This window comes from Bos indicus x Bos taurus, chromosome 11 (assembly GCF_003369695.1).
Source record: "Bos indicus x Bos taurus breed Angus x Brahman F1 hybrid chromosome 11, Bos_hybrid_MaternalHap_v2.0, whole genome shotgun sequence".
NCBI lineage: Eukaryota > Metazoa > Chordata > Mammalia > Artiodactyla > Bovidae > Bos > Bos indicus x Bos taurus.
In genome coordinates, this window is record NC_040086.1 from 63,374,424 (window position 1) to 63,400,845 (window position 26,422).

General features: G+C 43.4%; 1 protein-coding gene across 4 annotated transcripts in view; it reads right to left on the bottom strand.

Annotated features, from left to right (window-relative positions):
* SPRED2 (sprouty related EVH1 domain containing 2) overlaps positions 1-26,422 on the bottom strand; it is a 126,778-nt gene that overhangs the window by 33,149 nt on the left and 67,207 nt on the right. For all 4 annotated transcript variants that reach the window (XM_027555643.1, XM_027555645.1, XM_027555644.1 and 1 more), the window contains one exon: positions 1,619-1,796. In XM_027555643.1, coding sequence (XP_027411444.1) covers positions 1,619-1,796 — 178 coding nt within the window. The remainder of the gene's footprint in view (positions 1-1,618; positions 1,797-26,422) is intronic.

Genomic DNA, 26,422 nt, shown 5'->3' on the forward strand with positions numbered 1-26,422 from the left:
AAATATGCACAAAGGGGAAAAACTATACCAAAGGGTTAAAGGTGGCTGTGCACATGTGACTTTGGCTCAGTTTGGGTTCAGGGTGTTAGTCACTCAGTCGTGTCCGACTCTGTGAACCCATGGACTGTAGCCCGCCAGGCCCCTCTGTCCATGGAATTCTCCAGGCAAGAACACTGGAGTGGGTAGCCATTCCCTTCTCCAGGGGATCTTCCCGACTGAGGGATCAAACCTGGGGTCAGGTGAGAGGGAATCAAACACTCGTTTCAGGTTCCCTGATGGGACCCAGAACAAGTAGTCTTTCTGAATCTTAGTTTCTTCAGATATAACTATACAGGCTGCTGTAAGGATACAATGATGTACCTTAACTGAAGGGCTAGCATTGTCCTTAGCCCCTAAGGAAATGCTGGATAAAGGGTATTTTACTTTTTTTGGGTTAGTGTATAATGCCTTTATTGTGAATATCTAATAAACGAGAATGTTTTAACTATTTGACTATTATGTAAGGAATTTCTTGAATGGCCACATTTCTTAAAATATTCTCCCTTTAAATTTTTGTTTTATTTTCAGAAATGAATCAAGTGTGAAAACACCATTTCTATTAATCCATATATAATGTTTAGAAATTGTTCTGCCTCATTTATTTTGAAACCTTTATAAACCCTAAGAAGTGGTGGCAAAAGAAGATTAAATTTGTATACCTAGCACATAAAACTCAATAGATGCCACTGTTAAGGGTCTCAAGTGTACCAGGTATATTCCTGTGGTGTCTTTGTATTTTTCTCTGTTGGGGTCCTGCACATTTTGAATCAATGGTTGGCTGTGGAGTATACATTCCAGGATCAAATATACAGAGGACCATGTTCTTCCAGGTCCAAGGCCACCAATTAAAAATAGACTTAGACACTCAATTTCCCTTCATATCATAGATTGCTTCGTAACAGAACTGGACATTGAATTCCTTCATGAAAATGTATGTTATAAACTACCAATGCCCCCATCCTTTGAGATCATGAGTACTCTCCAAAGTGCATATTTTTTAGCATACAGAATTATCACAGAAGTGTAATGCCACTGCTTTCCATTACTTTCTTTCCCCAAATATGTTTTATTCATTAGCTGATGAAATAGAAGCTGCAGTATCTTTAGGATAAACATTAATTTAGAGGTAACAAAATTATCAGGACGACACTTCCTCCTTGCCTTCTACCTCTCACCAGCCCAACCTTGATGGCATGCCCCATGAATAAACCCAACCGTTTAAAAAAACTCTGACTTCACAGATTACTACAATGTGATTCATAATAAAGAACATACTTCTGTTTCGAACATCTTGTTAGAGTAAGAGAAAGACAGCTTAATTAATCAAAGACGCAAATAAGACCGCCTAATGCACCACTTCTAAGCATTATATGGTGTGTAGTAGAAAGTGACTTCACTGGAAAGCCTGGGTTAGGTTTTGCAATTTGGTACCAGCTCTGGGAGTTCTATCTTTGGAAGCTCTTGCAAGATTTTGAAGTCAGAGAAAGAAGGGGAAAAATACCTACAGGAAAAGGGCTATGGTTTAACATCAAGAAATCAGTCGTTACTATGTAACCCACGCGTTGACGTCTGCCATTACCAGTTTGTCTTTCTGTCGTTCACCATGGATGAGAAAGCCGCTTCGTCCATTGCCTTCGGGGTGCATGACCTTACAGACCCCCACGCGACTGATCCCGCCTCCTTCCTGTGGGAACCATCCCCCGCTGGAGTCATCTCTGGTCATAACCACAGCCTTGACACGCACAATATAGCTGTCACTAAAACGACAACAAGAAGAACGGGGCATGACAATGGTCTGGAGCTGAAGGATGTGTTTCACAGAGCAAGGCTACCACAGCCAGCTTTTTTGGGACTCATCAAAAGAAAATCTATGCCTGGCAGCAACCTTAAAAGGTAACCCATGTCAATGCTCAGGGAAAAACCCAAACTCTTAAACTCAGTATAAAATTTAAGTTAAAAAGGAAAGATGCCCGGTTGTTAAAAAATATTTGTGAGTCTTTGAGGATGTATGCAAGCATAACATTCTCCAGTTTCGGAAGTATTAACAATAAAATGAAAGAACTGCTATCTACAGTTTAGTATCTTTAAGTTAGGAAAGACAAATCTATTAACATAAGAGGACATTATGGTTTCAACCCTTAAAACTTGGTTTATAATGAATGACCATGGTTTAACATTTTATAAAGCTAATAATCTGATTTAGCATAAGAAGAGAATAACCCACTCCCAAATCACAAATTCACCATGGGATCATTTATACAGGTGGGAAAATATTTCAATTCCAATATCCTTTATACATGTGAAGCCTTTTGTTTATGACTTTATTTTTTCCAGTCTAAACTTCAATTTCGCAATAAGTTCTTCTGCACATTGGCCAAAAATCCTCTTTCTCCTCTAGAGACCAACTCTAGCTTCTTTTCATTCTCCATCACTTTTGGGGAAATTTACAAGGCTATCGAATTCTCTCCTGCTGTTTTCTTTCTTGTTGTAACATTCCTTTTTTTTTTAATCCTTCAAACATATATTCCCAACTTCTATATGTGAGGTGGGTACCAGGTTCTAAGGAAACAAAAATGCAGAGTAACACAGAACCCTCTTTCTACCCTCCCAGATCCAGTGCTCAGAGCCTGACCAAGCGCCCTGCAATCTGCCAGAGACCACTCAGACCACCCCTCTGCACCTCACTCACCCCTACAGGCAAAGCCACCCAGGTTCCCCACCACCCCCTGCAGCTTATCCACTACTGTGACCCAACTCCCCTCCCATGGTGCCCCTGGGACTCCAGAGCCAACATCCCTTTTGCTTCCTCAATCCTCCCTTTCACACTTGTTTTTACTGTGGTAAAACACATATAACAGAACATTTACCATTTGAGCCATTTTAAGTGTATCACTTTGTGGCATTAAGCACATTTGCACTGTTCTGTGGCCATCACCAGAACATCAACCATCCATTTCCATAACTTTTTTCATGGAAACTCAGACTGTGCCCATTCGACAGTAACTCCCCATTCTCCTCTCTCCCAACCTCTGACAACCATCATCCTACTCCTCATCTCTATGAATCTGACTACTCCAGGTATCTCATATAAGTTCCTTTCACTTAAAAAAAAAATTCTTTATTATAATTTGGCTACACTGGGTATTAGTTGCGGCAGGTGGGATTTAGCTCCCTGTGCAGGGATTGAACCCGGGCGCCCTGCATTGGGAGCATGGAGTCTTAACCACTGGACCACCAGGTAAGTCCTTCCTTTCACTTTCTTAACAGAAATGAAAATGTGCTCTGGCTGAGTCACGTGGCCCATTCACCTGGCTGCCTTCCTTCCCCGCTGAGCCTAGATGATGGGTGGGGGTATTCACCTCTACTGCAGGCTACAGGGCTCCCTCCAGTTCCTCTGAAGCTCACTAGTCTGACCATGGACTGCCCCCCGCCCTACATTTCTTCAATCTTCTTCAGATCTCTGGTCTTGTCCCCTCGTTCCTTGGAGATATTAGCAAGTGGGCTGACTATTCCTCCATCTCTTCATCATGACCTCTGGTATGGTTCTTCATAATTGAGTTATTCACACCTAGGATCCTTCCAAGCCGCTGACCTCTCAGTTTCTGGAACTCTTCTCCTTCAATATCCTTGTCTTAGCCACTCATGCCTAGGTCACTCTCTTGACCTTGTCAGTCTTCGGCATCCTACACCCCAGCACAATTTCTCAACAGTGCAGTTCACTCTCTCTAGATTGATCTCTCTCTTTTCCTTCTTTCATTCCAATCTGTCACCCCACTGGGGCCAACGATCTCTTGTGCCCTACTCTCTGCACACTCATATTCTCACTTGATTCTTTATCCAATTTAAATTCCACGGTCTGCTGTGACGCTCTCATGCAAAACCTAAACGTGTTTGCCTTCTCTTTGCTCAGTCAGTGAAGTTGCCTGGTGAAGTCCTACCATCCACTTAACTCCATACCTGCCCTCAGGCTGCAGCACATAGAGGGAAACACCGCACTCTTCTCTGCTCATAGGTCTAGTTTTGACCACTAAACCCGAGTGTGTCTACCCAGCATCCTGCTACATTTCCCTGATCCATCCCCAAGAAAACTGCTTCACATGTTCTCTTGCCCTCGCTCTCTCAGATGATGGAAGAGCTTGCTTTCATTTTACTAAGAAAATAGACCTATTCTGAAGAGACCCTGCACTGGCACCCAAGAGCATGCCTACTACTCGGTACCAGTATTTTCTGCCTCTCCCCCTTTAACTGTGGCTAAACCATCCCTGATCCAAGCTAGGGCTAACAACAACAATTAAATATTTCCTATTGCTAACAGTGCCCTAGTTCACATCTCTACATCCAGACCTCTTCCCTAGGTTCCTGATGAGTAATGCCAACTGCCCATGAGATTTCTCTGCTTTTGCATCTAGCAGGCACCCCAATTAACACATTTTAAGGTTGAACTCGTGATTCCCGACGCCTCTGATCCTGTTGGTTCTTCCTTTGAAATATGTCCAGAACATTTCTCCGGCAATTACAACAGCCTTCTAACTGGTCTCTTTACTTCCACTTTTGCCCAGCTTTCTAAACATGTCGAAAGGTAACTCAGATTAAGACAGTCTATTCAAACCCTCCCATAGCTTCTTATATTACTCTGAGTAAAAGTCAAAACCTAGGGCTTATCTTACTCCCCTCCTTGCTCCACCCCACTTCAGTCCTGCTGTCCTTGGTAGTCCTCCATATTACACACTCTACCCCAGGGTGTGTATTTGCCGTTTCCTTCACTTCTAACCCCCTTTCCCACTCTTCTCTCCACACACCAACCAGGCTCATCTCCTTCTTTCATTCCCATCTCTGTCCAAGGTTATTCCATCAGAGAAGACTTCTCTGTCCGCTATGTATAAAGGAGCACCCTCCACCCCTATCTTAAACCTTCTCATCGTGTTTTGTCTCTGTTGTTGTTCAGTCACTCAGTTGTGTCCGATGCTCTGTGACCACATGGACTGCAGCATGCCAGGCTTCCCTGTCCTTCACCATCTCCCAGAGCTTGCTCAAACTCATGTCCATTGAGTTGGTGATGCCATCCAACCATCTCATCCTCTGTCGTTCCCTCCTCCCTTTTGTCTAAAGTGAAGTCGCTCAGTCGTGTCCGACTCTTTGCGAGCCCCTCTATGTGTTACTAAATCAACATCTGCCTATTTGTCAGCCCATTCTGCCCAATTAGAATGTAAACCCTACATGGGCAGGGACTCTGCCCTTCTTGTTTCCTGCTGTATCCTGAGAACATAGAGTGACGTCTGATACGTACTGGGTTGTGAAATGATAGAGTTAAACTGACAATATTTGTAAACAGGCTCAAAAAAAAATTTGTAGCTAACAAAATCCCCGAGAAAATACAGTGTTCAATACTCATTTGCTTATGAGCCACAACAGCTTAACTGGGATACGCTAAAGATTTCCTTTTTATTAATAGGAACACTGAATTTAAAAACTCACAAGGCTTCTATCATTAATCCATTTACCTCCGGATTCCACATACATATTACTTTAGATCAGAGAGATTAAGAACATTTGTTTAGTTACATGCAATTTGAAAATATGCTCCTCTTCCTTCCCCATTTATTCTAGAAAAATTAGGGGTTTCCAGGATGTGTAATTCTCCAGTATGAAACAGCCTTCTCAAATCTTCTATGAACATATTGCGGGTTCATCCCAACAGGAAATGGCCAAGGTGAGTAACAGAAATTTTCTACACCTTTTGCTAAAGCACGCTTTTACTTATTTGGTTGCAGCTGTGTGCTTTTCTCCCTTCCTTTGAAGGGATTAAGTAAACATGAAAAAGGAAGTTTGCATTACTTATGTTAGTGCCATCAACTTATTTCCAAAAAGTATTAAAAAAAAAATTATTCATCAAAAAAACACCCCAATCCTGCCTTCCAGAGTGGAGGGGCGGTGCATTTTGGCCTTTGCTTGTGGTCTGCAGCATTTTCTTTGCTGCCCTGACTTCTCTGATGCCCCTTCCCAAGGGCAGACCTCTCTGTGATGTGCTGTGTATGTTGGGGGTGAGGTGGGGCAAAAGCCCCCAACTCCTCTGGCAACAACCCTAACAGCCAGCATTAACTGAGGCAACTGGCTATTTAAAACAAGGCAGGGGGATAAAGTGCTGCAGTAAAAGCTGCGAAGGATGTCTGGATAACCCAGCTGCATGGCCGCACGCCAGCTGCTTCCTATCTGTGGTGTATTTACGTTATCCAGGCCCTCACCCCACCCGGAACAGAGAGGACAATGAACTCTCCTACCAGAAAGGTATAAAGAAGGTACACTGCCTTCCCACCTTCCCTGCCGCCTTCTGGAAAGAATTAAACAACATGTTTAGACCAGATGTGGGGTTTATTTGGGGGGCAGGGGGATGCAGCAGGAAAGGCAAAAGCAGATTCATTTCTTCATTTGTACAAGGAAAAAGCTGCTGGTATGCTTAAGAAATTTTCCCCAAAACGCTATTGTCAAAAACAACCACCACCTCGTGCTTCTGAAAGTTTCAGCTATTTAAACCAGTGTAACTGATGAGGACCTGCTGAAGTTCCAGGCATGGGTCCAAACACCGACTGAATGGAGCCCTAGTGTCTGAACTTGAGTTAAACTGACCGTAATAATCAATGTCATTACACAGAGAAGGAGAAATACAGTATGACAATCCTTATACGTGGAATCTAAAAAGAAACGATACAAAGGAACTTACAGAACAGAAAGAAACTCACAGACTTTCTCACTCACAGAAAGAGAACCAACTTACGATTGCCGGGGGTCTAGGTGGGGGGAAGGGATAGTTAGGGAGTTGTGGGTGGACGTGTACACGCTGCTATATTTAAAATGGATAACCCACAGGATGTACTGTGTAGCACATGGAACTCTGCTCAATGTTATGTGGCAGCCTGCATGGAAGGGGAGTTTGGGGGAGAAGGGATACACGGACATGTATGGCTGAGTCCCTTCGCTGTTCACCTGAAACTATCACAGCATTGTTAATTGGCTGTACCCCAAAACAAACAAACAAAGAGTCATTACAAATGCTGTTTGACCACCACCCAAACACCACCATATTCTTTAGGTGCATTTTGAGTAATACTGGCTTTTCCAGATTGGGCTGGGGATCTGACCAAAGGTGGTTCCTTTAATGACTAAGCTTTATGGTCCCCACAGGTGGCCTTATTTGTAAAAACAGGACTTGCTGTCTTGTGATCACTCAACATGGAGCAGACATAGGTGACATCCTTTGGCAGGATGCTGCTGCTGCTGCTAAGTCACTTCAGTCGTGTCTGACTCTGTGAGACCCCATAGATGGCAGCCCACCAGGCTCCCCCGTCCCTGGGATTCTCCAGGCAAGAACACTGGAGTGGGTTGCCATTTCCTTCTCCAATGCATGAAAGTGAAAAGTGAAAGTGAAGCCGCTCAGTCGTGTCCGACTCTAATCGACCCCATGGACTGCAGCCTTCCAGGCTCCTCCCATGGGATTTTCCAGGCGTACTAGAGTGGGGTGCCATTGCCTTCTCCATTGGTAGGATGGGGAGGGATAGAAAGAACAAATTCAAAGCTAAATTATTTTGGGGTGCTGATTCCCAGGTGGTACAAGTAGTTTTGGATTGCGGGCCTTTATGTTCTAATAAGTTCTCCTCAGAAGAAAAGCAGGCCTTGTCTGGACCATATTACAGAAGTAAACAAAGGAATTGTAGGAAATGGTGATGAGGCATCATCCTGTCTGTAAACAATGTTTAGAGCCAGACAGGTCAGCACTGCTTTGGCCTCCTCAGTAGTTGAAGAAGATTCTTTTTTGAGCTTCAGTTACCTCATTTGCAAAAAACAAAGAGAGGATACCTCGCTGGGATGTCCTGAGGGTTAAAAGCAGTAATAGAGGTCAAGTGCCTGACATGAGAAGTTTGGTCATTGTAGCCATCGTAATTATTTTTGCTGAAAGGCTGACTTTTAACTACAAATCAGGTCCTTTAATGGAGAAGGAAATGCAAATCCACTCCAGTATTCTTGCCTGGAGAATGGACAGAGGAGCCTGGCAGGCTACAGTCCACGGGGTTGCATGCGCGCGCGTGCGCGCGTGCACACACACACACACACACACACACACACACACACACATTACAGTCCATGGGGTTTCATGCGCCCGTGCACACACACACACCCTTTAAAAACCATCCTCCTGGGAATTCCCTGGCAGTCCAGTGGTTAGGAGTTTGCATTTTCACTGCTGAGGGCTGGGGTTCAATCCCTGGTCGGGGAACTAATATCACCGTGCTGTGTGGCCAAAAACACAACAAACAAACAAAAACAGAATAAAAGTATATTCTCTCAAAAAAAAAAAAAGATCAGCCTTCCTAACCACAAAGGACTGGGTTTTCTGACTGCCTGCCTTTTTCAGCTGTCAGAGAACAAACAGAGTGACAGGGAAGTTGTCAGACCTTGGACAACAGGAGGACCCCAAATGGACCTCCAGCAATTATTAATGCAATAATGCAAGGCAGCTTTATGAAGAACAGGTTAGAGCCTTTATTTCAGGCACACCTGTAGAGAATCATTCCATCTGCCATCTGGGAACTGGCCCTCTGCTCTGACCCCACCCCATCGTCTTCAGAGATGGAGCCTGGAACTTTTACATCCTACATAAATACTCCCCGCCCCCCTCCTTAGCCCGCTCTTATCTGATTACAGGGCTCCTTTATCTCTCCATTATGCTAAACATACATTCACTTCCTCCTGGCCCTCTTTCCCATCCTTCTCCACTTCACCAGACCTTGAGAGGGATTAGCAAGGATCGCGCCTCTCAGGCTCCCTCTTGGCCCCAGCACAACCCCTAGCCGCCCGCTGAGCCAAATATAACACCAGGTCCTGGGCCGGGCGGGGGGTGGATGGGTTGGGGCGGGTGCGGCGGGCACTCTTCATTGCAATCAGCCCCCCAACCATACCAACCTCCAGTCTTCCTTGTGCTTATAGATTTAGAAAAGCTCTGAGTTCACCAAATTGTGTATATATATAAAGTATTAGGTATATGTATAAAATATAGGTGCATAAAATATATATCTTGTCATCTTTTTAAAAAGAATCAACAGACTATGTCAGCAGGATCAAATGAGCTAAGAAGCCAAAGGTATGGTTCATATTCTATTTAAGTGGGTGGTGGTTTCTTGAGTTCTATTAAGTATCAACTACTTAAGAATTTTTTTAAAGTACTGTGCTGGTTTTAGAAATGTATATAATCCATACTTTACAGGCAAGGAAAGCTGTACATAACGGAGTTTTATGCATGGTGATAATGTGGTTTTTCAGCTCTATTCAAACCCCTGGAGGTAGAACACGTGCTCGCCTGCTTCAGTTCAGTTTAGTTGCTCACTCATGTCCGACTCTTTGTGACCCCATGGACTGCAGCACGCCAGGCCTCCCTGTCCGTCACCAACTCCCAGAGTTTACCCAAACTCATGTCCAATAAGCTGGTGATACCATCCAACCATCTCATCCTCTGCTGTCCCCTTTTCCACTCGTCTTCAATCTTTCCCAGCATCAGGGTCTTTTCAAATAAGTTAGTTCTTCACATCAGGTGGCCAAAGTATTGGAGTTTCAGCTTCAACATCAGTTCTTCCAATGAACATTCAGGACTGATTTCCTTTAGGATGGACTGGTTGGATCTCCTTGCAGTCCAAGGGACTCTCAAGAGTCTTCTCCAACACCACAGTTCAAAAGCATCAATTCTTCGGTGCTCAGCTTTCTTCACAGTCCAACTCTCACATCCATACATGACTACTGGAAAAACCATAGCCTTGACTAGATGGACCTTTGTTGGCAAGTAATGTCTCTGCTTTTGAATATGCTGTCTAGGTTGGTCATGACTTTTCTTCCGAGGAACAAGCGTCTTTTCATTTCATGGCTGCAGTCACCATCTACAGTGATTTTGGAGCCCCCCAAAATAAAGTCAGCCACTGTTTCCACTGTTTCTCCATCTATTTGCCATGAAGTATTGGGACTGGGTGTCTGCTTACTGTCTAAATTTGTATTGTTAGGCCATTACAGGCAACAGTGATAAGAAAAGCAGCTACAGATGTAAGACCTGCAGGAGCCATTTCTGGTGAAGGCACCAGCTCTCCTCTCAAATACTAATGAGCAGCCACTAAGAAGCAGAGGACTTTTCTGAACATTAAGGAAGAGGATGGTTTACGTGAAATTAGAGTTGGGGGAGCTAAAACATGAGCTAAGATCACTGAAGAAAAAGGCTTCCTCAGTTACTTAACACCCATGAAATCAGCCGTGAGGTACACTTGATGGAGTTGTCGTGGAAACCGCCCTACCCCATTATTTGCTAGTAAAACAATCCTTGTACCTCCAACAGGTACCAACACTGTACTTTTGGATGACGCCAGGGCCCTCTGCCAGGGCATCAGATTTACCCAGAGAAGAAAGCAGGCTCTTCATCCAATCTTCGTTGTGTCCCTGCATTTCTGAGACGTTGTAGCTCATCTTATCTAATCCCCAGAAGATTATAGCAGTGCTTTTCTACCTTTTATCTTTGTGATCCATTTATGTATTTTTAAAATGGCATGTAATGAGTTTTCAGAATGGAACCCCAATATATAATATGATACCTGGAAGGTGGTGGTGGTGGGTGCTTGCCTTGCAACGACAAGGGGATATAACCTTCATCCAGGAATTAATTAAGCTGAAAGCGAGAGGTTCCTGCTTATACTGTGGAGTGTGAATAGGTTTTCCTCCTTTACTAGTGCTGGGCTCAGAATCTGGGGAGTGAAGATAATTAGAAAATATTTTAGGGATTCCCACTTTATTTTTTGGCAGGCGGCTTGCAGGATCTTAGTTCCCCCATGAGGGATTTGAACTCCAGGGCATGGCAGCGAAAACAAGGCGTCCCAACCACTGGAAGTGAAAGTGGAAGAGTTGTGTCCGACTCTTTGTGACCCCATGGACTATACAGTCCATGGAATTCTCCAGGCCAAAATACTGGAGTGGGGAGCCTTTTCCTTCTCCAGGGGATCTTCCCAACTCAGGGATCAAACCCTGGTCTCCTGTGTTGCAGGTGGATTCTTTACCAGCTGAGCCACCAGGGAAGCTCAAGAATACTGGAGTAGGTAGCCTATCCCTTCTCCAGTGGATCTTCCTGACCCAGAGCTCGAACTGGGATCTCCTGCATTGCAGGTAGATTCTTTACCAGCTGAGCTACCAGGGAAGCCCCTCTTAACCACTGGACTGCCAAGGAATTCCCTAGGAATCCCTACATTAATCTTGCGTCATACGCAGTGAGTTCTGCTGTCCCGCAAGGCCACTGGAGCCCTCCTGTCCAAGTTCCACCCTGACACTGAGGGGGAGGTATGGGCGTGCCCCTTCTCACCCTCACGTGCCCCATGTAAGTCAGCATCTTTGTTGTTCTTGCTACCTAGCTACCCTGAAGCATATAAATAGACCTCCTCACCCACACACTTTTTTCTAGTGCACATATAAGGGGTCATTTTCTCTATTATTATAAAAGGCATTGCCACACAATTGACACTTGAAATAGGAATGATTCTTAAATTTAATAATTTATAAATTATTCTTTAGAACCAATCTGAGCAAGCTGAACTTTATTAGACATGGGCCTCTAGTATTTTACTTTCCTACTGAAATTTTAATACTAGTGTTTCAGTGATTCAAAATAAATGCCAATGCCTTTGCTTACAATATTATCTGCAATTTTCTCCTTTACGTTACAATGTACTATGAAGAGATGTGTTTTCCAGTCTCCAAGTGCTACCTGACACTTTCAGGCCACGAGAGCCAGAGAAATACATGCACCGAACATCCCTGACATGTGAGGCTGAAACACACACCCAGAGGATGTCCACAGGCATGGACTCTGCCGGCTGCCCCCAGTAGAGGGTAGCTGCTGCTCACATGATCCATCATGGCCAAGAAAAGGAAACGAAGCCAAGACACAAAGGAACAAAGATCAGGGCTAGAAGTTAAACATATGATCTTGACAGAGGCTTAAGAGGCCTGGGAAGAAATAGTTGAGGAAATTCCAGAGACAATTAGGGGTCCTCTGACATCCCTGAGGCCTGGAAACACTGACCATGGAGCACTCTGATGAGCTAGAAACACTTACAGCTGGCTGAAGCAAGCTAGAGCTTCTGGTGGCCCCCATTCCCTCGCCTCAGTAACACCGCCAATTTCAAGGGCAAACCTTTCCACACTGTGAATGGGAGGTGATGATGCACACGGCAGTGCCCAGGTGTGCTGGAGGTGACCTCATAAAACACTGGTTTTGGGGCTTCCTTCTCAGCAAGATTTACAAAGTAGTATCAGAATCACTCCACTGTACTGTCTTTAAAACACAATTTAAAATTTAACCTCTAAGCTTTTATCACCTGCAGTTTGAGGATGCATACAGCCTCCACAGAGAAAGAGTGATTCAGCTAGATTCTATTTCTGTGGCTCTTGACTTTTTTTTTCTTTTGGAAAAATCTTACCCAAACCTTTTGATTTTACTTATTTAACATATCCAATGCCTTAAGGACGGAGCTATAGTTCTTTTTTTTTTCTTCAGCCAAAAAACCTTTCCTGCCTACTTTAAATTCAGAAACCACAAGAATACTAACTCTATAATATCCATAATGACAGACCACTTCTAACTGGGGCACAATAAAGATAAAGGCATTAGGGCTGTTATGCTGTTAATGTACAACGTAAAACCATAACACTGGGCAGTTTCAAACCTGGGCAATGAAGCGTTGGCTGAAGTAAATCTTAGCACCCAAAAGGCAATTTTAGGAGTTGTGTCCAAGACAGATTTTTTAATGGCTCTTTGGCATCTCTCCCTGTGTCAATATAACTTTCCTGAGTGACTACCTCTTGAGGTGAGTAATGCTCCCTGCTAGAAGACAGTCCTGGCTGAGGTCAAGTCTGGAGAAGATGGGGCAGGACAGGAGTGGTCGTTCATCATCAGAAATGAACAATCAATGAAGAAAGTAATCATTTTTTCTTGAAATTTGAAAATGGCTTGCTCTAATCTCTACTAGTAGAAGAAATCCTAATTTCCCCACCCTTGCAGGTCCAGGGTTAGAGACTTCTGGTACCCCATAGATCCTAGGTGGATTATCTGCTTGACCGACCACTGGGACCTCTGTATCCTTATCTGTCAAGGATCTATGCATGCATGCTAAGTCTCTTCAGTTGCGTCTGACTCTGCGACCCCATGGACTGTGGCCTGTCAGGCTCCTCAGTCCATGGATTCTCCAGGCAAGAATACTGGAATACTGGAGTGGGTTGTCATGCCCTCCTCAAGGGATCTTCCCAACCCAGGGATCAAATCCTCTTACGTCTGCTGCATTGGGAGGCAGTTTCTTCACCACGAGTGCCACAAGGGAATCCCTTCAAGTATCTCAATTCAATTCAGTCGCTCAGTAGTGTCCGACTCTTTGTGACCCCATGAATCGCAGTACGCCAGGCCTCCCTGTCCATCACCAACTCCCAGAGTTCACTGAGACTCACGTCCATTGAGTTGGTGATGCCATCCAGCCATCTCATCCTGTCGTCCCCTTTCCCCCTGCCCCCAATCCCTCCCAGCATCAGAGTCTTTTCCAATGAGTCAACTCTTCACATGAGGTGGCCAAAGTACTCGAGTTTCAGCTTTAGCATCATTCCTTCCAAAGAACACCCAGGGCTAATCTGCTTTAGAGTGGACTGGTTGGATTTCCTTGCAGTCCAAGGGACTCTCAAGAGTCTTCTCCAACACCACAGTTCAAAAGCATCAATTCTTCGGTGCTCAGCCTTCTTCACAGTTCAACTCTCGCATCCATACATGACCACTGGAAAAACCATAGCCTTGACCAGATGGACCTTTGTTGGCAAAGTAATGTCTCTGCTTTTGAATATGCTATCTAGGTTGGTCATAACTTTCCTTCCAAGGAGTAAGTGTCTTTTAATTTCATGGCTGCAATCACCATCTGCAGTGATTCTGGAGCCTCAAAAAATAAAGTCTGACACTGTTTCCACTGTTTCCCCATCTACTTCCCATGAAGTGATGGGACCAGATGCCGTGATCTTCGTTTTCTGAATGTTGAGCTTCAAGCCAACTTTTTTACTCTCCTCTTTCACTCTTATCAAGAGGCTTTTTAGTTCCTCTTCACTTTCTGCCATAAGGGTGGTGTCATCTGCATATATCTGAGGTTATTGATATTTCTTCCGGCACTCTGGATTCCAGCTTGTGCTTCTTCCAGCCCAGCGTTTCTCACACTGCAGGTAATACCTGCTGCTCTGGATGCATTTTATTGTTTTCTAAGACTTTTTCTTTGTTAATGTGGACCATTCTTTTTTTTTCCCTAAGTCTTTATTGAATTTGTTACAATATTGCTTCTGTTTTTATGTTTTGTTTTTTTGGGATCTTAATACACTGACCAGGGATTGATCCCACATCCCCGGTCCTGAAAGGCGAAGTATTAACCACTAGATTGCCAGAGAAGTCCCTGGGATGGATTTTAAATTATTTTTGATTTTAAAATACTGGCTCTAGGAAAGTAACTCATACTACCCTCCTCCACCAACAAAAATTTTTAGAATTGGAAGTAAATATAACACAACTAAAGCTTTTTTTTTTTTTTTTTAATGTACAATTCCACTGAATTCAAAAAAGTTAAAAATTTTTTAGTAAAGACTTTTTAAAAACCCAGCATCAAACAATTCTCTGGGATGTCACATTGCAAAATACAATTATACTAGCATGAGGGGGATAATTCTGATTTAAGCTCTTTCAAAGCAAGTCTCCTTCACCAGGCAAGGCTGTCAGACCCACCTGAATGTGTCCCCAATCTGCCTAGACTTCTCATTCCTTTTCTCATTCTGGGTACATTCAGGAACCACATAGGCTGTAGACAGTTATTGAAATAACAATCTTGTTATTTCAATATATATATATATAATATATAATTATTATATCAATGTAGTTGTGTTTTGCTTTTTTAATAGGTAGATCTAATGATTGTCTTATTTTTTCCCCAAATTTTAAACTTTTTATTTTGTATTGAGATATAGCTGATTCCTTGGTGGCTCAGACAGTAAAGAATCTGCCTGCAAATGCAGGAGACTTGGGTTCAGTCCCTGGGTAGGGAAGATCCCCTGAAGAAGGTAATGGCTACCCACTCCAGTATTCCTGCCTGGAGAATTCCATGGACAGAGGATCCTGGCAGGCTACAGTTCATTGGGTTGCAAAGAGTCAGACACGACTGAGCAACTAACTAGCCAATTAACAATGCTGTGGTAGTTTCACAGAAAAGGGAGTCGGCCATACATCTACATGTATCCATTTCCCCCCAAACCACCTCCTATCTAGGCTGGCACATAACACTGAGCAGAGTTCTATGTGCTATCCAGGAGATCCTTATTGGTTATCCATTTTAAATATAGCAGTGTGTCCATGACCTTCCCAAAGTCCCTATTTTAATGTTAATTCTATCATAGGCTTATACACAGATTCTCTAACATGGCTAACATGGATATTTTAAGACCACCTAAAACATTTTAGGAAATTATAGTAAAATTTTATCACAACAGTTCATTAACATTCAAGGCAATCAATGGTGATTTCTGAGTTATTCTCAAAAATCGTTAAAACATGAACAATTCTGACATGAATACACCACTTTAAAAAATGAAATTTATTTTATTCAAACCAGAATAGAATGACTCTACTTACAGACTAAAATGGTTCTGTCCTAAAGGGTGAGTTTCAGGGTGATCACACAGTGCTAAGTGGGGAGAGAGTTCTGGCAGGCAAGAGGCCAAAGTCTGAATCTAGGTTTATGATTTTGCTTTTATTGTCTGCTGCTTCACTGAGCCTGGAGTTCAGTGGAGTTCATAATTAATCAAGATCAAAGGATTACCAACTTGAAACAAACAAAATGACCCGCTGCTGAAGAACCCTTTCTTCTCCTACTTTTTTCTCCGAAAGCAATAATTTTCTTTGACTTTCCCTCTGTTTTACACACCCTTCCAAAAATGGTATTTACGATCCACATTTAAACCCCCGAAGGCCAGCTAATGGAAATGTTAGGTTACTAAACAAAATTAACTCTCACCACATTAAAGTACACATGTAATAGAAAAATTGGTGCTTCAAAACACAAATGGCAAAGGGAGTTGTTTCAAGTTAATAATCTCCAATTCAGGTCTTTAAATTGCAGCCCTTGAACTTCCGTGCCTGACTTTCTCAAAAATCTTTGCTTTCTTTCTCAACAAATTAGAGAAAACAAAAAGGAAGAGAGAGCTTAATGACCGCATGCTGAAACAGTTAGGGAGAAAGCTCACAATATCGGCAACTTACTTTGAAATGCATAAAAAATAACACGGCATCTTGGATGGACCAAGGGAGGGAGGAGGGATGGATGGACACATTATGTTGTGATAAAGAAGTAACAGTAAAATGCTGGTTGTAGGCTGTAGTATTGACTGTATACTTCTTTCAACTTTTCTGAACACTTGAAGACATAGGAGAGAGAGAAAATTTATAGTGTTCTATCCCACGGACAGAGGAGCTTATCAGGCTACAGTCCATGGGGTTGCAAAGAGTCGGACATGACTGAGCGACTAACACTTCATTCTAGATGGTGATCAACACTAAACGTAGAAGATGCTGACAATGGTAATGAAAAATCTGGTTACTTCTCCTCACGCTATCCAGGACACATTTCCTGTTTTTTCACCTGCCACCTACCACTGTCGCTCTGTCGTGTCTGACTCTTTGTGACCCCATGGACTGTAGCCTATCAGGCTCCTCCGTCCATGGGATTTTCCAGGCAAGAGTGCTAGAGTGGATTGCCATTTCCTTCTCCAGGGGACCTTCCCGACCCAGGAATCGAACCCGGGTCTCCCGCATTGCTGGCAGACTCTTTACCATCTGAGCCACCAGGGAAGCCCCACTCCAAAGCAAACCATGGCCAAAAGGTTGTGCTCAGTCGTGTCCTCTTTCAACCCTATAGACTGTAGCCCACCAGGCTCCTCTGTCCACAGGATTCTCCAGACAAGAATACTGGAGCGGGTTGCCATGCCCTTCTCTGGGGGATATTCCAGACCCAGTGATCAAACCTGCGTGTCTTGTGTCTCCTGCACTGTGGCAGATTCCTTACCCACTGAGTCACCTGGGAACCCTGGCCAAAAGGTTAGGAAACTACTTTATCAACCTATGGTAGTACGAAATTCTAAACCTACAAAATCTCTTACAAGTCAGCCCTTAATAAGACCTGTTTTCAAAAGGAGGTGATAATTTAACCCACAGGGAAGAAGATCAGCATGTTCTGTTAGTGACAGGCAGATTGGATTATGATTCATTGAACATGGACACCGTTTCAGGAGGCAAGAATTACCAATTCATTTAACTCCTTTTCTCCTAGAATTCTGCCACCTCCCTCATCAGAGATGAAAAACCGAATAAACAAAAGCACAAGTGAAGCATTTGTTCTCCCTAAAGAATTCTAGATCCCTTCCATTCCCAGATGTGTAGAGGTGGGCCTGCAGGGGCAGTTCAGGTCTTCAATTATCACTAGTCAAGAGCCACACGAGTTAGTTACACACCTTTAAAGCAAGAAAGAATCATTGAAACCATCTGTTTCAGATCCCTCACTTAGATGGAAAAATTAAAGTCCAGACTGGAGAAGGGACTAGTTTAAGGTTACTGGCATTAGGGACAGATAAAGGACTAAGATCCAATCACTAAACAATCCCTACCCCAGACCTCTTACGCTTTGTTTTAAAGAGGTCCAGAATTATGGCACAGGTCTCGTATCTCAGCTAGGTTGTCTAGAGTATTTAAGAGAAGTTTTTCTCATGGGTCTCTTAAAATACACAACTGACCGTTAAAAACATCAAAGAGAAAACAAGAGGTATCACTAATAGCATGGCCACGTGCAGAAAGGGCAGAGCTGGTGGGCAGGACTCTGAAGTCCTCCTTGGTTTGGCAGTTTCTCACCAACAGAGGCAATTCTTGTTTTGGGATCTACATGGCGTAACTAGTGCCCTAAACAAAAATGACCTCTTTTCCCTCCTGGCTGAGACCGTTCAGATTCTACCACCGAGTCCCAATTTCTCATGTATTGTTATAAAATGAGGGGGAGAGGCCCCATTACCTTTGAAGGTCCCTTTTCATCTTTGGCCTCTTTTTAACTTTGCATTAAAAAAAACCACATAGCCGAGGACTTCCCTGGTAGTCCAGTAGTTAAGACCCTACGCTTCCACCGCGGGGGGCTCGGGTTCCTGATTGCTGGTCAGGGAATTAAGATCCCACATGTCAACAGGTGTGGCCACAAAATAAATAAATAAACAAAATGAAGTGTTTAAAAATAAAAATAAAGTGTGTCTTTAAAAAGCAAAACAAACAAAAAATACATGGCTGTAAAGTCATGTCAGAGGGGTTAGGAAATATTCTACAAAAGCGTATCAGAAAACTTTCAGCAGTAAAATGCAACTGAAAACATCTTTCGAAGTGAAGAAAAAGTCTGAAACCACAAAGATCTGAAACCATGACAGATGAACAGATATGTTTTCTCACTGCAAGTGATATTATGCAATTATAAAGTTCCCAGGAACAAACCTGGTTTATTGAAGTACTACAAAAAAGCAAGAAAATGATGAAAATTGAGTTTTAATAAGTTTAATAAGATCTTTGGGTTTCCCTGGTGGCTCAGATGGTAAAGAATCCACCTGCAGTTCAGGACACCTGGGTTCGATCCCTGGGTTGGGAAGATCCCCTGGAGGAGGGCATGGCAACCCACTCCAGTATTCTTGCCTGGAGAATCCCCATGAGCAGAGGAGCCTGGCGGGCTACAGTCCATGTGGTTGAAAAGAGTCAGACACAACTGAGCAACTAAGCACACACAAAATAAGATCTTCGAACAAAACAGGCGAAATCTAGCCATCTAGCTGGGTTTACACATCCATGGATGTGAGATTTTCCTTAGCCACATGGAGGAAAATCTCCAAAACATACTTATGGAGCCAATTCAGGCAAGGAAGAGAAGAGGGATCTGCCTCTCTTTTCCCAAATGGTTCTTCCTACAGGCTTTATCGTTTGACCCAAGACAGTTGCTCCGGTACAAATTTTTCTACTTTCAGAGAGAAAGGGGGACAATGTTAAGAAAAGGTAATGAAGCAACTGCATAGCTTAAAGATAGAGCGAGACATTTACTTGTAGACCTCTGACAAACACTGTGTACTTCACATTTCACATTGGGGCCCGGCTGCTTCAATGTCACAAATGAGTTCCGGCCCAAAAGTTTTCTTGTAAATTAGCTGTTTGAAACTAGAAAACGTATTTTCCCCACAGAACAACATAAAATGGTGAGCAGCAGGATTCCCAAGTCAGTGCTTGAAAGCCTAATCAATTCCTAAAATACTTGAATCACAGACCCATTCCCAAATGGTTTTCACTACTCACTGACAGTCTCCTTAACAGACACCTCTTTCCCTCCTTGGGTGGAAACAGCTAGTTCTACTTGGCTCTGGCTGGGTTTTGCCAAGAGTTTTCCTACCTGGGTGTGGGGCAGGGGAGACAGGACAAGGAAGGACAAACTCCTAAACTCCAGAGGTAGGCCTCCTTTTGGAGCCTTGGACTTTGGCACTACTTGAATAGCTCAAAACAGAGCAGCCTGACAGTCACCTGCTAATAAGTTTGAGGAATCTTTACACCAAGCTTCCCTGATGGCTCAGAGGGTAAAGAATCCGCCTGCAATGAGGGAGACCTGGGTTCGATCCTTGGTTGGGAAGATAACCTGGGGGAGGGCATCGCAACCCACCCCAGTACTTTCTACCATCTGAGCCACCAGGGAAGCCCCTGCTCCAGTATTCTTGCCTGGAGAATCTCCATGGACGGAGAAGCCTGTTGGGCTACAGTCCACGGGGTCGCAACGATTCAGACGTAACTGAGCAGCTACGCAGCAGCAGCAAGCAAGCAGACAAACCAAACAGAAAGCACTTAAGTGATCTGGACTCCCAAGGACTGGTTTCAATGCAGTGTGACAACCGTAACAGTACCAATGCTTTAGGAATGTAAACAAGTGTCACCGTTTTTTTCTTTTACAATGGCAATGGCAGCAATTAATTAGAAAGGCAGAAACCAGGCAAGGCTCACAGGGTCATCACGCAGTAGCCACCCTTGGCTAGTCCTTGACTTACACACAGAGGGACAGGATTTGATCTATGAGGGCAATTTCCTTCTGAGATATTATAAAACAGAGCCATGCTTTTGGTACATGTGCTTCCGTGAAGTTTCTTTCCTGCCATAAAAAGAATTGGGAGGTAAGGAGAATGTGTAGGCCAACTACCTACCAGTTGGTCCACAGTTTAACACCATCTCCTTAAAATACGGTTTCATTTGTAGGAGAGTATTCTAGTTTGAATTCAGAAAGAACTTCCAAGAAACACTAGGGCTAATGAGGAAGACTGACAGCCATTTGATTGTAAGACTTAGGATCTTCACAGAAAATGAGAGCTTTGGAGGCTAATAAGCTGCTGAACTTGGACTTTCTTCCTGGCTATCACCAACACACTTACTCCAGGGAGCCCAACCAAGCTCTTGGTCACGCATTCAGCAGTACCTAAAAACTACTGCCCAAGGCAAGTCAACCCAGCAGCCAGGGCCAACTTCTCCCAGCAGAGAGCTTTACAGGTAAGGTGGCAGTCTGGGTGGCCCAACAGATGCAATCACAACACCATGAAGCCATGCTGCAGGCTGTCGTCTAGTATCAGGAGAGAGGATGAAAGGGCTCCTGTCCTAACGTCTCATCAAGAAGAACTACCCAGAGTCCAGCTCATTCACCAGCGTGTTTCAGCCACCGCCCAGGACTAAGCTCATCCCTAGGGATGTCGTGATCCCTGACGGAAGCATAAATACCCCATCTGGGACTGAAAACTGCTCCATATCAAGCCATTTCCCACAGTGAGAAACTCAGGATATGGGAGCTCTTGAGCAAACTGAAAAGGGTGATTGGACATGATGATACCTTTTCTTGTGCTTGTACACAAGGAATTAGCCCTCACATTTATTGAAAGTCAAATCCTATTTCAAAGGGCAATTAATTTCACATCCATGTTCACTGAAGCATTATTCACAATAGCCAAGAGGTGGGAACTACCTCAATGTTTATCAGGGGATAATGGGTAAAGAAAACACATTCAGCAGAATATTTTTCAGCTTTAAAAAGGGAAGAAATCCCATCATATGTTACAACATGGATGAACTCTGAGGATATTATGCTAAGTGAAATAAGTCAGTTACAAAGAGACAAATACTGCATGATTCCACTTTTAAACTCCAGTAAAGTAGTGAAACTCAGAGAAACAGAAAACAGAATGGAGGCTGTGAAGAGCTGGGGTAGGGGGATATGGGAGTTGTTTAATGGTTACAGTTTCAGTGTTTCAAGATGCAAAGGTTTCAGAGATGTGCTGTACAATAATGTACATACAGTAACACGAACACACTAGACACTTAAAAATGGTTTAGATGGTAAATTTTATGTTTTTTTTGCCCCTTCCACACACAGAAAGTCATTTAGCTTGAGAAATAAAAAGGGGGCTCTTGAAGTAGGTATACTCAAAAATGACCTGAAATTCATAAATTTGGGGTTTTGGCTAAAGAACATTTCTGTTGTCCTCACATTACCACTGTTTAAAAAACCCCTACAAACTCTCCCCTAATTATGAAAGTAGTATATATCCGTTGTGCAAACTACACATATTATAAGCATGCTTTTAATCTAAGAAATATTCTTCTGTACCACGAGGAGAGATTAACAAAGGGTCAGACCTTCTCATGGTAACTATCAAAGGGAGATCTTGTGTTTCAAATATGAATTTAAGTGTTGCATACCCTTTTGTTCCTTGGGATACAAGGCAAATTGCATACATGAAAAACACAAACATTTCCTTCGTAATTGGCTTCCCTGAGTCAAAAAATAGCTTTTCTTTCAAAATCCTCTCAAAGAAGAACAGAAGTTAAGCATAGCAGGCTTTCCCCTAGTTGGTAACTCTTAACGAATTCCCCTAATCCTTGGCCAATTATGTTCTAATAGAAAGCTTGTCGTGTTTACCAAATGAGCGACAGAATCCCTAAAAACTATTTCTTATGATGAGTACCTTTTTATTTCTTCTATTCCAACCTCAGTTTTTCAAATTATTTAAAACCTACATACACACGCACAGATGCATTTTTAACGATTCCATTTCTTTAACATGGGGGCTAGTGATGTTTTTTTAAATATTTTTCAAAGCAGAAAGAGGGGCTGTTTTATTTTTCTTTGGAATGAGCTCCTGCCAGATTTTGCACACTGCAGTTCTTTGGCAATGTGATGAGAACACATGCCCACCCACAGACACTAATTTTGCTCCTCACCCTTCCCAAGCAGCCTCTATGACACATGCTGTCTGCGCTCCATTTGATGGAATTCAAGAGGCCCAGTCAAACAGCAGGCCCTGTGGGGCCAGAGCAATGGCAGGCACCCCATCTCTTCCACGGGATGGGCACAAGGAATGAGTGTTTAAAAGAAAGCCACAAAACAGCCAAATCCAACTTGGACATCTCCAATCTGAGTATCTTTACAATTCTATGAATTAACACTAAAAATGAACAGTCATCTTTGGGGCTGAAATCTGGAAAGAGAGAGTATCTTGCTGTGGTTCTCTGCAAAGAGCTCTGTGAAGATAATGCAGAGAACTCCCCGGGCTTCGCTCAGAATGTGCATAAGGAAGGCAGCCTGTCCTGCGGGCCAGGAGCTTTCTCTGAGGGCTGAAGTGCCATCCAGGTGCCAAGGCATGTGCTTGCTCTTTGGTGATCATTAGCCATGAAGAAATGCTGGAGGACTTCCCTGGCAGTTCAGTAGTTGACTCTGTGCCGCCAATGCAGGGGGCATGGGTTTGATCCCTGGTTGGGGAACTAAGACCCCCATCTGCTGCATGGTGTGGCCAAACAACACAAATATTAAAAAAAAAAAATTAATTAAAAAAAAAAATTCTGGTGATTTAGAATCCAATTACGAATGGGCATAGCTTCTGTAACTGTCCCTTCTCTATCCTAAGTCAATCTGGGCATAGATGACAAGGCAAACAGGCTATCAGCAAACTTATGCCTGGAAGAATGCTCAGGATTATTAAGAGTCCATGCTGGTCTGATAAGAGTGGTCATCCACCCCATTCACATGTCCTTAAGAGCAGGGTTGATGCCATAAGCCTGTTCTGTATTTGTCTCTGGCTTTTCTGAGCCACACAGAAAAGTTGGTATTTCCAGATAAACGATACAAGATTTATCTACAAGTGCTAGTAATCCCAGAGAAGGCGATGGCACCCCACTCCAGTACTCTTGCCTGGAAAATCCCATGGACAGAAGAGCCTAGTAGGCTGCAGTCCATGGGTTCGCAAAGAGTCAGACACGACTGAGCGACTTCACTTTCACTTTTCACTTTCATGCATTGGAGAAGGAAACGGCAACCCACTCCAGTGTTCCTGCCTGGAGAATCCCAGAGACGGGGAAGCCTGGTGGGCTGCCGTCTATGGGGTCGCACAGAGTTGGACATGACTGAAGCGACTTAGCACCAGCAGCAGCAGCTAGTAATCCCACCCACTGTGAGGGCAGAGTTGCCATAAACCCCGGATGTGGGGAGGACAGTGTAACAGCAGAACAGTGAGCAAAGGACAACAGGAAATGGACAACAGGCAGATCCAGCCTTCCCCTGGGGCCACAGTTATAACCCGACATCCATAAATCATTCACCAAGCACCGCAAGAGCAGACTGTAGGCTCACTAAACAAGTCTTTCTAAATACAAATAAGGATTTTAATTTGATAGATAATCTATAGTATTTTTAAATGGTTACTGAGCTCATTATAGCTTTGAGTCATTAGAATATAATTTTAATAGATGCTCCATCTAGTCAAGGCTATGGTTTTTCCAGAGGTCATGTATGGATGTGAGAGTTGGACTGTGAAGAAAGCTGAGCGCCGAAGGATTGATGCTTTTGAACTGTGGTGTTGGAGAAGACTCTTGAGAGTCCCTTGGACTGCAAGGAGATCCAACCAGTCCATTCTGAAGGAGATCAGCCCTGGAATTTCTTTGGAAGGAATGATGCTAAGGCTGAAACTCCAGTACTTTGGCCACCTCATGTGAAGAGTTGACTCATTGGAAAAGACTCTGATGCTGGAAGGGATTGGGGGGCAGGAGGAAAAGGGGACAACAGAGGACAAGATGGCTGGATGACATCACTGACTCGATGGACCTGAGTCTGAGTGAACTCCGGGAGTTGGTGATGGACAGGGAGGCCTGGCGTGCTGCGATTCAGGGGGTCGCAAAGAGTCGGACACGGCTGAACGACTGAACTGAACTGAACTGAAAAAGGGGAGGGGTTTTTAAAACTCAAAGATTGGGAAAGATTGCCCCTGCTGTTTACTAATCAGTGTCACTTGAACATCCATGATACTATAAACTTTGAGAATTCACTTTCCTTGACTGCCACTCCCCTCAAGGAAGAAGGGGGAAAAAAATTCTTTGTCCAAGGCTACCGATCTACTTGGCTCAGAAAACACAGCCACCAAAACTATCAAATGAATTTTTCAGTAGGGCAGTTCTTTCTCTGATATGAGAGCCATCCAAGAAAAGATAGATTCATAAGAATCAGAAGGGAAGAGCTAAAAGTTGCTTCTATACAGAACAATTAGTGGCTCTGGAATATGGACTCTTAATAAGCCCAGGAGGAAACTGTTGCCTGTAATGACGGATCTCCACTGAAGAGGGAATGAAAGCAAGGATGGGGCTGGGCCCAGATCACAGCCTTTTAAAATTTAACATCACCCAGCACAGAGCTCCGAACAAGGGCGGCATCTCATTCAATATCTATTAATCGCTTCCACGTTGAATGATGGGAGACCCTAGGTACCAACTGTGCTCTGTATCCCCCCTCCCTCAAAAGGGAGAGAAGGCATCTGAAAACCAGGTGGCCACTTTGAACTGTGGCTCATGGGGCTTAACATCCCAGGGGCTCCCAAGAGCTGCCAGAACCTGTAGCGATGACTATCACCACGGATGGTAGAGATCAATATGCCATGAGGGTAAAAAGTAACTGACGTCAAAAGAAGTCTACGCTGCCTTGAAATAACATGGACAAGACCTGAGTTAGTCTCAACTGCACCAGTCACAGGAGAACAAGACCTTTTCACAGACATAGAAAAACACTAATAAATCAAGAACTGTAAATGTTTTCATACAGTTGCCTGAAATACTTTCTGTAGGCCTCAAGGGGGGAAAAAGAAAAAAGATATCAAAGTCTAAGATTTTAGCAAAATCAGGACAAATTAGCTAATCTCCCCTTAATTCACATTGTCACATTATTTTTCTGAAGACTTTTGATAAAATGAGCTCTGGGCTGAGTGTAGCATCCCACCAAGGCTTGGAGAGACAACCCTGCTCACTATTAAATGGCAAAACTCAGGCTTCAGCTCAAGCTACATTTTTAAAGAGTTTCTTCCATAACTTAAAAAAAAAAGTTAATGAGAAGGAATGAAAAGGACTCTCACTTTGAATCTGAAGTATTTTTTAATATCACCAAGTGCTATTATTAAATATTCACTATATATGCATGTGTAGACATACACATAAAAATAAGCAGTACAGATGTGGGCAGGAAAATTCTTAGCAAAACCCCCACATATTTCAAATACTGTTCTTCCTCATTATTGTCCTCACCATAATTAGCATGTTACAGCCTGACAGGTGGCTTTCATTTATAGAAGACAAATTTAATAAAATTTGGAGATGGTCCTGTCTCCAGAAACAAACTGGCCATTCTAAAAAAAGTGTACCCCTTAATCTACAAAGGGCTTCCCTGGTGGCTCAGTGGTAAAGAATACCCCTACCAATGAAGGAGACACAGGTTCGATCCTTAGATTGGGAAGATCCCCTAGAGGAGGAAATGTCAACCCACTCCAATATTCTTGCCTGGAGAATTTCATGGACAGAGGAGCCTGGCAGGCTACAGTTCATGGGGTCGAAAAGAGTTGGACACAACAGAATGACTAAACAACAACTAATCTATAAAACAAACAGAAACACACGGAGCAGACCCATTTCGTGCTGGTTCACCTTATCATCCCAATTTCTGAGTGTATTAAGATAAGTAAATCTAATACATTTACTGACAGTTTAAAGTACACATACCTCAAGGAAAACAAGTCATTATTACGAGCTTTACAAGAAAGGGGAAGAGAAAAAAAGACTGCCTTTTTTTCCAGCTTGATAACCCCAGATCTGTTTAACACTCTCCAAGTGATAACAGAATTTACCATCACAGACAGGGCTGCTCTACAAATACTAAATCTTAGGCAAATTTGT